Below are 11,985 nucleotides of genomic sequence, written 5' to 3' on the forward strand. Positions count from 1 at the left end.
TTGCAGCAAAGCCAGGGCCGGACAGGGGGGGGGCAGCCGCAGGGGCCAGGGAGGGCTTTCCCTGCCAGGGGCTCTCGGACCGAGATGCCGGCCCCTGGGAACCACGGTCAGCATTCCCGCCTGCGGCTGCGACCGCGAGGGCCTGGGAGAGGAGAGCACGCGAGCCTCGCGTGGCCCGACTGCCCTGCCTCGCTGCACGTCCAGAGGCCACGGTCGCCTGCGCTTAGAGAGAAGGAGCAGGGAGAGCCGGGGGCGTTCTAGCTGTCAGAGGCCACCTTGGAGGTGGCACTTCCGCTGACTGTCCGGGAGAAACACCACCAATTCTCGTCTCTCTGAAGAGCCCGGAGCCGGACACATGTCCACAGGTGTGTGCCGAGCCCAGCTGCCCGTCTGCAACTCAGCTCTCCCAGGCTCGCGGTCCTGCCGGGAGTGCCCGGGCCAGCAGCAGGTGCTCACCTGCCACCACAGAACTGATGTCCCCCACGCTCTCGTCGCTGACAGCCACCAGATCCTCCAGCACGCTGACCTGCCTGGAGAGCTTCTCCAGGAGACTCCGGGACACAAAGGGGGCTCTGCTCGAGAAGACGACTTGCTGAGAAGCCAGACCGGCCACCGCGTCACTCCGGGCAGCGGGGCGAGCTCCCTCCTCCATTCTCCTTTTGGGATTTTGGGCACGCGCACACATGCACTGGTGTGAGTTTTAAGCCGCTGGGTCTGGGGTCGGACCGCGGTCGACAACCTGGCAGCCCAGCAACCCCACCACTGTGCCACATGCCGGCTCCCTGAGTTTTCTTTTTTTAAAGATTTTTGCCATGAGGTCCACGTGCGCTCACACCTGTGTGTGTGCGTGAGCAAGAGAGAGACACTGAGCGGGGAAGTGAGAAGTCACGCCCTTGGGGATGGCCACGCCGCAGTCCCGTCTCCTCCAATCTCCTCTCAGGATTTTGGGCACGCCAGCGCATGTGCCCGGCGTGAGTTTAAGCTGCCAGATCTGAGAGGCGAACCGCCGTCCCCGTGTAGGAGTCAGAGCCTTCACCACCACCACCACCTGCTGGCCCCCACCCAAGTGTAGTCATTTTTCGCAGCGTGGCTTTATTCTCTTTTTTGAGAGGAGCTTGAGAGCAGGCGGCATGACTAACCCCGGGCAGTCGGAGATCCGAACTGCGAACACATGCTCACAGCGTACCCAGTGCCGGTCTGTGCCCGAGGCACGTGTTAGCTCACGCCATTTCTCACGGCCACCCCTTGAGGTGGGTCTTCTTACCCCCCTTTCCACTGGGGAAGAATGTGAGGCTCAGAGGATAAGAACCCGCCTGAGGAACCTGCAGAGGTAGAGGTTACGTCACTGGACTCCCTCATCGTCAGCCGCGATTCTAGTCCCAGACCCAGTGGCTTAAAACTGGTGCCGAGAGCGTGCGCATGCATGCCCCAAATCCCAGGAGAACGGAGGAGGCCATGCAGCGAGGCCACCCCCCTTCTCTCAAGGAGGCCGGAGAGAGGGGAGGGTGCAGGCCCATGCTGCCCGGCGCTGCTGCTCTGAGCCCGCCTGGCCACCTGCCACCTGGCAATGTAGGTCACACCTGCCCGGGACCAGGCTGTGTGGGCTAATGCACTCGGGCCCTGCAGCTGATCGGCTTTCCAAACTCAGAGGCCCAGGGAGCTACGGGCGTCTGGTCTGTACAGTAACCCTGTTCCGGCCGCTGCCCGCTGAGGTCGGGGAGCGGGCTCGAGGAGAAGACCCAGGGCGAGGAAGAGTGTTTGACGCGGCTCCCGTCTAAGCAGGGCCGTTCTCCAGGTGCGTCCTCACGTCCCTAGCACAGCTAAGACCCGAACTTCCTCCCCGGGGCTCAGGACGGGCCCCACCTGGACCAGCTGCGTGCAGTACTGCAGGTGCCTGGCGATGGCGATGTCGAGGCTCTCGCTGCCGGTGGTCAGCGGGAGAGGGCAGCCCGCCACGCTGGTCCCGACTCCCGTGTCTTCGGTCAGTGCTTCACTGAGGTGCCCCCTGGCTTCCGGGTGGACTGCCCTGTAACTGCAGACGCGGGAAGGTGGGCGGGGCCCTGGCTGTGCAGCGGAAACCCGGGGCCCCCAGCAGCACCCACGGGAGTCTTCCCGCCCCTGACTAAAAAGAGAGACTTTCAAAACCCTCTTAGTTCAGCCCGCTTGCCCGTCTGCCCGGGGCCGAAGACCACGCAGACGAGTGCCTTCCTGAGTGCTCTGCCTCTCCAGCGCAGCGACCATTTATTAGGTCATGGCACGAGGAGTCGCGGAAGGGCCTTCGTTTGTCAGGGTGCACTCGCACGCTCAGGGGCGGGGAGCGTGGCCGCGTTTCCTGGGATCGACTGTCCTTGGGTTTGCGGCTTCCCCAGAGCGATGCCACTCAGGAACACCGCCCGGCCTGTCCCAGGCCCAGACCAGCCTCCACTTGAAGGGAGGGGGAAGGAAGGCTGCCGGGAGGGAGGTGCGCAGCTCTGCTCCGACGAGGGCTGGCAGGGCGCGTGGCTACATGGGGCACCGAGCAGATTGGAGCCACACGTGGTGGGCACGTGCAGTGAAACCCTGCAGGGCATCCAGGATCCGAGTGTTCCTAAGGTGGCCCTGTGTGGGGGAGCAGCCCCTGGTAACTCGGGGGGCTGGAGACCGACCTGGAGCACTGGCTGCTAGTCAGCCGCGGCCCCCACGGCCACAGCTTGGGAAGGTCATGCACCAGAGCCTGGAGGCCTTGAGGGGGTGCACTGGAATTTCCCTCTGCCCTGGGGAAGACGCCCCACTGTGTCCCAGCGTCAGCACTACACACACACACATGCACACACATGCACACACACACACACATGCACATGCACGCACACACGCACACGCACGCACACACACATGCACACTTTCCCACAGTCTCTTCCCCATTTCTCCTCTGGAGAGTTTGGACATGCATGCACATGTATCTGTTGTGTTTCTCAAGCCACTGGGTTTGGGACTTGAACCATGCCTTTAGCCATGTGGGATCCCCCCGCCTTAACCAGCAGGCCGCAGTGTGGCCCTTCCCTGTATTTATAAGAAGGACAGTTATTTCCCTTATAAGGCCCCAGAGAGGGCCACATTTCCAGGCTGTGCTTGACGGCAAGAGGGTCCGTAAGCCAGCTCTTCTCTCAGAAGACGCTCGTCTGCTGAAGTTTGCTGTCCCCTCGGGCGGGGACAGAGAACAGCCAGAGCAGCTAGGACAGGAGCCCTCGAAGCAGATACTAGCTCTGGACTTACCTGTTTTTCTCAGTCTCAGTGTCCGAAAAGACAGAGTCGGCCCCTCCTCCAACGGCACAAACCTCCTCTCCGTCCTCCTCCTCGTCGAAATCGGAGGTGTTCAGGAAGTCGAAGCTTTCTAGCGCACTCTCGACCGTGACGCTGAGACTGGAGGCCCTGCTGCGGCTGGCTGCCGGCTTGCACTGCGGAGGGAGAAGGCACCACGGAGGCTGTCACCACACCCCAGGAGGGGACGCACGGCGCATGTTCGAGACGCAACACCTCTGGATTTTCCAAGCTTTTATTGTTGCATGAGCGTTGTAAAAATGCATTTAAAAATCTGTGTTCCAAAGTACAACCGTGGGTAAAGTGGCACATCGGGCTCTGTCCCATACAGTCCGGAGGGAGGCGAGCCGGGGAGCGTGGACGGGCACGGATGGCGGGAGCTGGCCACTGAGGGAGGTGGGGACCAGCTCAGGGGACTTCTTATACTCGGCTTGAAATTTTTATAGCAAAAAACTATAAAGAGAGGATGACCAGAAGGCCCTGAGGATTGCAGCTGCCAGGTGCTCGACCCAGATATGGCAGCCAACGATGCGGAGCGGGAGCCAGGCTGGCCGCTAACAACCACTCCTCCAAGCAGCCGTGTCTTCTGTGTCCTGGGACGAGAGCTAGCTGTCTAGAGGACCAACCAGGCAAATCCCAGAAACCAAACTGCTCAAATAGGCCTTGTCTACACCTGCCAGGAAGAAGCCCGACCCCTGGAGGTGACGCGCACAGCTCACAACGCAATGCTGGACGTCCCTGCACTGAGGAGAACACAGACAGCGAGGCGTGGCCTGCACCCCAGCCCCGAGCTCTGCCTTCAAAGGCGTGAGTCCCACCAGTTCCCTGGCCAGGCCTGCACCTAGGGCACAAACCGGGCCAGGGCCGAGAGGTGCTTCGCTGCTGGACGCAGCCACAGGAGTCACAAACAACCAGGCCAGGGCCCGTAGGCACAGGGAGAGCGCTTCCAATGTCCGCGAGGAGCCGGGGTGGGCGGGACCGGAGCAGAACGCCCTGTCCCTGTCCTGGGAGGAGCCTGGGTGGGCAGGACGGGAGCGGGACACCCTGTCCCCGTCCAGGGAGGAGCCGGGGTGGACAGAATGGGTGCCCTCTCCCCGTCCAGTGAGAGGCGGGCCTTGCTGGTTTCCTAGCACAAGGCTGGCAGGCCGTGTGGGGACCTGTCCGACCCCGTGGTGGCACAGGAGCACAGGGGACACGTCTCTCGGTCTTTTACATCCCAGGTGTCTCCATCGCCCTCGGCAGTCTCCGTCCGAGACGCAGCTTCATTTAGTCTCTGCTCCTCAAGATGTGTGGGCGTCCTGGGGGTGAAGGGGACACAGCTCTGTGCAGCATGCCTTTACCCCAGCCGGCAAAGCAGTTCCAGACTGGAACTACTCAGGGTCGGTCTTGGCGGGAAAGGGCACCAGCAGGGACGTGGCCCCCGCCTAGGCTCTCCCTGTGCCAGCTCTGCAGGGCCCTGGCCTGGCTCTCCCTGGGCTCTCCCTGCACTAGCTCTGCAGGGCCCTGGCCTGGCTCTCCCTGCACTCTCCCTGTGCTAGCTCTGCAGGGCCCTGGCCTGGCTCTCCCTGCACTCTCCCTGTGCTAGCTCTGCAGGGCCCTGGCCTGGCTCTCCCTGCACTCTCCCTGTGCTAGCTCTGCAGGGTCCTGGCCTGGCTCTCCCTGGGCTCTCCCTGCACTAGCTCTGCAGGGCCCTCGCCTGGCTCTACCTGCACTAGCTCTGCAGGGCCCTGGTCTGGCTCTCCCTGTGCTCTCCCTGCGCTAGCTCTGCAGGGCCCTGGCCTGGCTCTCCCCACGCTCTCCCTGCGCTAGCTCGGGGACAGCATGAACTGACTGGATAGATGTGCTTCCATGCGGCCACACGGAGACGGGGCGGCTGAGGGTTTAGGACAGCAGACAGGACTGCTGCTCTGGAGAGAGTGTGACCCCAGGTCTTGATGACTCACGCACCCCGAGGTTCCTGGGGACTGAGCACCTGACGTGCCTGCCGGGCGGCTGGGAAGGCGGCTGTGGTGGCCACTGGCTTCCTGTCAGGCATTTGCTGAGGCAGGGCCAGCATGCGTCTGGAGCTGTCTAGCCCACGGCTGGTCACGTGTGGGAGAGGGGCTGCGTGAGGGCCAGAACCTCCTTGCGGCGGCCCGGAGCCCGCTGTGAGCCCTGCCTGCTGCTCACAGGCCACCCGTGCGGGGCTCACGGGCCATCGGAGCCTGAGCCATCAGCTGCCTGGGACACAAGTGCCTGCCAGGCCAGGCTGCCCTGCATGTTGGCACCAAGAGGGAGAAGGTGGTCAGAAAAGCCTTGGAAGTGTCCCAGACACCACTCGGGGAGGGGGCTCATCTTAGAACAGTCACAGGAAAGGACACGAGAGCCTCCGGTGGGCAGGAGGGCAGCCTGCCGCCAGGACCTCGCCTCTGGGCTGCACTACAACGCAGGCCCACGCAGGCGCCCGTGACAGCTCCGCGTGTCTTCTCCACGGCAGCACGCAGCACGCGAAGGGGCAGAGCGGTGTGGGGCCAGGGCTCACAGCCTCGGATCCGAGTGCCGGGTGGAGACAGAGCCCGTCTATGGGCTCTGTCTAGTGTCCTCGCGAGCGAGAGCTCAGGCCTCACCCTCTGCCCTCAGCTCCCGCTCTGGGCTGAGGGCACCGTCTCTGGAGGAGCCTGGGGTCCTCGTCTTCTAGAGCTCAACTGACGATGAGCCGGGAGGAAGGAGCCCTCTGCAGCAGCTCAGTGGGGACAGGGCCCTGGTTCTCTGGCTGGGAACAGCCACCTCCCTCCCGCCAACCCGGGAAGGGGCTGCGTCCCCCGGTGTCCTCAGAGGGACTCCAGGGAGGTCCGTGTGACAAGGCTGCCCCCTGCACCCCTGGCACTGGGCGGTGGTTCCTAACCTGGCCCCTGCTCGGGATGAGAAGGGTGACCACGCTGCCGGCCTCGCCCATCAAGACCATTTAAGAGACGAGTGCCCCTGCCGGGACTTCACCCAGGGGACCGTCACCAGAAACTGGTCCGGGACACCGGCTGTAAGCCTGGCACCGCCTCTCGGAACAGGTACTCACTTTCAGAATGTCGTCCAGGCGGGCCACCTGGCGGCCCAGCTCCCGGAAGGCCCGGTACTGCTCCTTGTGTGGCTCGAGCGCCAGCAGCAGCCCGCTGAGCGCGTCCTCCAGGCTGCCGTCCGGGAAGTGCCTGCCGCCCTCGCCGTCCACGTCGGTGCTGGCCGGGCCCTCCCAGGGAGGCTGCTCCGGGGCCCAGGGCTCACCAGCCGCGGTACCAGCTGCTTGGTGAGGCTCCCCTCCAGGGTGTCCAGCTCCACCGGCTTCAGCTCCGAGGCCTCGTCCGACTCCTGCAGGAGCGCCCCGGCCACCTGGTCCTCCAGGAACAGGCGCTCGGGGCCCGTCGACGGGGGCTGCGGCTCGGAGACTTCCCCGGTGCAGCTGTCGACACAGAGCTCGAGTCCTCCAGGCCCGCATGCAGGGAGCTCGGGCAGCCGTGGGCACACTCTGCGGGCGTGACGGTGATCCCTGGGCGTGTGCCGGGGGCAGAGGGCCCGGGGCTGGGCGTGCAGTCCCCGTTGGGGAGGTCGCTGAAGCTGAGCGACAGTGGCTCCTTCTCCCCCGCCTTGCTGTTGTCGAAAATGTCATCGGGCAGATCCGCCTGTGGACAGAAGGCGCCCGTTACTACGGCCCGTGCCGACCGGGCGTGCACACGGCCTGTTCCCAGACGAGGCGGACTAAACAGAGCCCCAGGGTTTCCTGTGAGCGTTTCGTCTGCCGCTTCGCTGCACGGGCAGGGCGGCCGTGAGGGTCGTCCACACGGAGTCCTAGGGAGGGTCCCAGGGCCTGCAGCAATGGGCCAGTTTTCAAGTGAGAAGCTCAGGGGCGCTGCCTTTCTGAGCCACAGGACCCTGCCATGTGAGGGCCGGCACTGCCGACTCTCTCGTTCCTGTGGGCCTCTGTCTTACGACTTCCGAACCGTCCCGCCATTTCGCTGAAGACCGTCTGCTCCCTCTGCTCAGGGAGTGACCCCCAGCTGTCAGGCTCTGGGTCACACGCCATGGAGCGCAGGGCCAGCCTCACACGGCACAGCATCTCAGAGACAGGAGAGCAAGCCGGGCGTGCCGGTGCCTACCCTGCAGCCACCGCGGGGCCGGTGTGGAGCCACACTGCCCTCCGTGGCGTGGACCCGCCCTGGCTCACGGCTGCCCGGAGCAGAACCCAGGGGTCCAGGAGCATCCAGGGGCCATGGTGGCTACCGCGTGTACACAGTGCGACAGTCCCTAAGGGGCCTTCTTTGCCCTGAGGCCGGGGGACGGTGTCCAAGTGCCAGAGGTCGCTCTGTGGACAGTGTTTTCTAGGTACTTTGAAATGGCCCATGTTCCCTGGAGTCCAGATTCGGTTTTTAAAGCAAGCAGGAAGTCTTGTCTACTGCCAGTAGCGGTCCTGCACTGTAAGTGAAGGCCACGTCTCAGGGTGCTGGGACGGGTCAGCAAGCAAAGCTGTCACAGCGCGGACAGGGGCGGAGGAGAGACCGGGCCCCTGCACGTCCCTGGTGTGCCCGGGTCCCACTGCTGCTGGTCTGAGGCCGCCAGGTCTCAGCGTGGGTGGTCAGCTCGACCCACTGTCCAGCCTAGTCTGACTGGAGGGTGACTTCTTCAGCCATGAGATGGGTACAAGGACACATTGTTGCCACCTACGTCCTTCCACAGACCCGCCTTACCCCAGAACTGGGGATGCCCCCCTCTCTCAGCGATTACTGAACCGGCGCCTGAGTCCTGGGGGGGTGGTGGTGGCCACGGGGGTGCCCTTCCAGGGAGTTCTCGGTCCACTCTGACCCACTCCGCAGCCCCTGCACCTGGGCCTCCAGGACAGCCATAGGAGGAGCACTGGGGAGGACCGGGGGCGGCCTGGCGTGCTGCCCTGCCTCCCGTGGGCCCCCGCAGCCCCTCAGGACAGGAGGGTGTGCACGGCCGCAGTTCGCTGTGCCAGCTGCTCCCACGCCGTTTCCCACACGCCCTCCCCATTCTCCTCTGGACGCCACTGGAGTCCTGCTGCCCGCTCAGGAGTGTCTAGTTTGGTGGACGCGATTGCTAGACTGTGACCCCGTGACTTGTCGTCCCTCCTTGGGCCAGAAGATGACTGTTAGATGTCAGAGAACACGCCTCGTATGCATGTGTTCTGACCGCGATATCATGCCAGAGGGCGCCCTCTGTACTCCCGACCGAGGACAGACGCACCAGAGAACTGAGACGCTGGACGGACCAGGCCAGGAGACCAGCCTGAGCCCTGAGTCCCTGGAAGGCCGGCCTCTGCAGGCAGCCGCAGGGACTGCTGGGTCACCGGGAGAAGGTCTTCCTGAGCCCAGCTCTGAAACGTGCAAACCTGTGACCACGGAGAGCTCGCCACAGCGGGAGAGACAGCGCTGGGCAGGGCTCGTCATGGGGAGGACGGCCACCTCTAATGGAGCTGTGTGCATGGGGGAGGCTCCCACTGGAGGCTCGGGCAGGTTCTGCCCACGCCAGTGAGCAAGACCTGGAGGGTGGAGCATGGGGCATGCGTGAGCAAGGCCAAGGGGGGTAAAACAGGGGCGTGCGTGAGCAAGACTGAGGGGAGAAAACGGGGACACACGCGTGCAAGACCGAGCAGGGAGAAGCGTGGGGCGTGCGTGGGCAAGACCGAGGGGGTAAAACGGGACATGCATATCCAACATGCTGCGTGCTCCCGAGGTCAAGCACCGCACACCCGCGGCCACACTCACAGGGGGCCCCCGCACGGCCTGGGGGCTCAGCCCGAGGGAGGGCAGGTCGCTGGCAGGGCGGCCGTGCAGCTTGGCAAAGACAGTGTCTCGCAAGGCACTGAAGGCAGACAGCCGAGGCTCGTCTGGGGAGGGACGCAGCCACCTCTTCAGAAGTCAAGGTGAGACGGGTGTTAGCGGGGAGACACGGGACCCTGCTTCCCTCACAGGCGTTACACGCCCTTCTGCACGAGGCTCGCCCCGGAGAACGTCCCCGAGCTTACACGTTGCCGTCACAGCAACCAGCAAAGCGGGCATGAGAGAGGCGGCAGGAGGCCACCCCAGACGCAAGCCGCACGGTGCCCTGGAGGTGGCTTCAGGGCACCAGGTGGTCGGGCGAACCCTGACTGCCCTGTGAGGAGGCGCTACTGTGTCCCATGCCCTGTTAAGCACGTTGGATCCCCAGTGCCCCGGCCCAGGCCTCACAGCCACTCCAGCTGTCACGCGGGACTTACGAAGAAGGCGTGGTCCTTGGCAGTCGGCGTCTCTGGGGTGCCCTGGCTGTATAGGGACATCCTCCTCTGCAGGGCGGCCGCCTTGGCCCCAGTGCCCGAGGACGGGGTCGTGTCCTCTACGTCGAAGGGGCTGGGAGAGAATAAGACGCCGTGTGGGCACCTTTCGCCCGTCGCCCAGGACCACCCACTGCAGGCCACGAGGCCACCACGCCAGGGCGCCAGGCCAGTTTGCTAAAATGGTTTGACGTAAAAAAAGCCAGAAGAAGGCAGAGCAGGAAACCGAGTCCAGACGACGCACCCTAGAGAGCACAGACTCCGGCTTTGAACACGGCTTATCCGTGCCGGGCACCGTGCTCCTTCGTCAGTCCTGGAGTGTAAGCACGTGTAACGGCCTGCCTCATAGACAGAGAGGTGGAGAAGAGTCTAAAGATTCCTCGGGGGACTAGCGGTTGCTGTAATGGCTATGTCGCTGGACTCCCATGAAGCTGACCGCAGTTCGAGCCCCGGACCCAGTGGCTTAAACTGACGCCGGGCGTGTGTGTGGGCCCAAGATCCCGAGAGGAGAAAGGAGAAGAAGGGATTGTGGCATGGTCATCCCCTCTGGGGGATGATTTCTTGCTCTCTGTCTCTGTCTTTCTAGCGAGCTCATGTGCCCTATCGCAAAAACCTCTTTAAAAAAGATTCTTTGAGCTTGTGGGGCCAGCGGGTGGCGTGGTGGTTAAGACACTGGACTCCCACATGGCTGACTGTGGTTCGAGTCCCAGACCTGGCAGCTTGAAACTCATGCCAGGCGTGTGTGCGTGCCCAGAACCCTGGCGAGAGAATGGAGGAGGAGGGACCGCGGTGTGGCCATCCCCTGCGGGTGGGGAGGGTGATCTCTCACTTCCCTCCGTCTTCTGGCGTGTGCCCTATGGCAAAAACCGCAAAAGAAATTTTTTTCAGCTTTAGAGGGCTAGACCCCTTAACTGTATAGGAGAGGAATGGGTTATTGTGGGGCCGGCAGGTGGTACAAGGCTGACATTCCTGGACGCCCACGTAGCTCACTGCAGTTTGAATCCCAGACCTGGCAGCTTACGCCTCATGCCAGGTGAGTGTGCGCATGCCTAAAATCGCGAGAGGAGGATGGAGAAGGAGTTATGGTGTGGCCACGCCTCCTGGGGGGTGAGTTCTCGCTTTCTGTCTCCCATGAGTGCATGTGCCCTGGAGCAAAAACCTCTCAAAAAAAAAAAAAAAAAAAAGAGGAGAGAGAGAGAGTAAGGGATTGTGATTCAGCTCTGAAGACGGCCCCGGGAGCAGAGCCCCGCTCGCTGTGCTGACACTGAGCCTCCCGCGTCTCTTGTGGGCTCCCAGCTCCCCACGGGCGGCCTGGCGGTGGCCCGCCCCCAACTTACTACCAGGTGATCTCCAGGTTCAGCTTGACGGTGCCCAAGTCGTTGATGTCCACGGCCACCGCCTGGGGCCGGGCTGCGAACAGGTCTTTGGTCTCGCAGGTCACGCTCCCCACCAGGGTGTGCGCCGCCAGCCCTTTGAGCTCCGTGACCTGGGGGAGAGGGGAGCGGGCGTGGGGCTCCGTCTCTGCTCGCCCCTTAGCCACGGCCACTGTTCTCAGTCTGGACGCAGAGCCGGGTGTTTCGGTAACCTCACCTCGACGCTGCCCGCCGGCCCGCAGGGCGGCAGCAGGGGCGGGGGCAGCCACCACTGGACCATCCAGCGTGGGCCGGGAAGGGGGACCACGGGCAGCCACAGACCCTACCTTGATGGAAATGAGCCCGACGATCAGGGGCAGGAAAACCGTCTCCTCCCCATCCCAGCTCTGCCTGCCGTTCGCTTCCATCTTGCCCTTCAGTCTCCACCGCTGTCGGCCATACTTCATGAAGACCTGGGGACAGGACGCCAGAGGCTGCGTGTCCCCACCGCCCTCCCAGGGACTCCAAGACCGAAGGACCCGGGCAGGAAGCAGGGCCTTCCCCCTCCCCGCCACCATGCCCACACAGCCCAGCTTGGTCCTCGGCAGAGCCGCGGGTGGGCGAGGGCAGGCTGACGGGGACGTGCTCCTCACCAGGGAAGAGGCGGGGCACCCCAGTGTCACTGTCACATCCGCACCGCAGACGTGTGTCGTGTCTGGTGCTGGGCAGACAGGCCCTCCACCTCCCCACCCGCCCTGATGCCCTCGGAGGGACGGGACACTGGCTGTCAGAAGCAGGAGTGCAGACGTCCCCTCTGCCCGAGGCGGCGGGGCTGGCAGGGCTCAGCAAGCCCAGGGGTGTGGCCTCTCCTGGCCGGGCTCTAAGGCCTGGGAGGCGGCCCCTCTTCCCCCAAGGATGGGACAGTTGGGTAAACTGATTCCGAGAGCTCCCTCTTGAAGTGGGAACAGATAGCAGGGTTTAGAACGAGCTAGGCGCTTCCACCCTTCAGCTGTGATCCCAGATCGGATCTCGGGTCAGCAG

At 63.9% G+C, this 11,985-nt stretch overlaps 1 protein-coding gene across 1 annotated transcript in view; it reads right to left on the bottom strand.

Annotated features, from left to right (window-relative positions):
- RIPOR2 (RHO family interacting cell polarization regulator 2) overlaps window positions 1-11,985 on the bottom strand; it is a 108,568-nt gene that overhangs the window by 10,429 nt on the left and 86,154 nt on the right. Inside the window, 10 exon segments of the mRNA XM_014593364.2 lie at window positions 457-592; window positions 1,864-2,032; window positions 3,253-3,434; window positions 6,350-6,549; window positions 6,552-6,689; window positions 6,692-6,947; window positions 9,048-9,191; window positions 9,539-9,668; window positions 10,930-11,078; window positions 11,292-11,417. Coding sequence (XP_014448850.2) covers window positions 457-592; window positions 1,864-2,032; window positions 3,253-3,434; window positions 6,350-6,549; window positions 6,552-6,689; window positions 6,692-6,947; window positions 9,048-9,191; window positions 9,539-9,668; window positions 10,930-11,078; window positions 11,292-11,417 — 1,630 coding nt within the window.

Source organism: Tupaia chinensis, unplaced genomic scaffold (assembly GCF_000334495.1).
Source record: "Tupaia chinensis unplaced genomic scaffold, TupChi_1.0 Scaffold140356_1, whole genome shotgun sequence".
Lineage (NCBI taxonomy): Eukaryota > Metazoa > Chordata > Mammalia > Scandentia > Tupaiidae > Tupaia > Tupaia belangeri.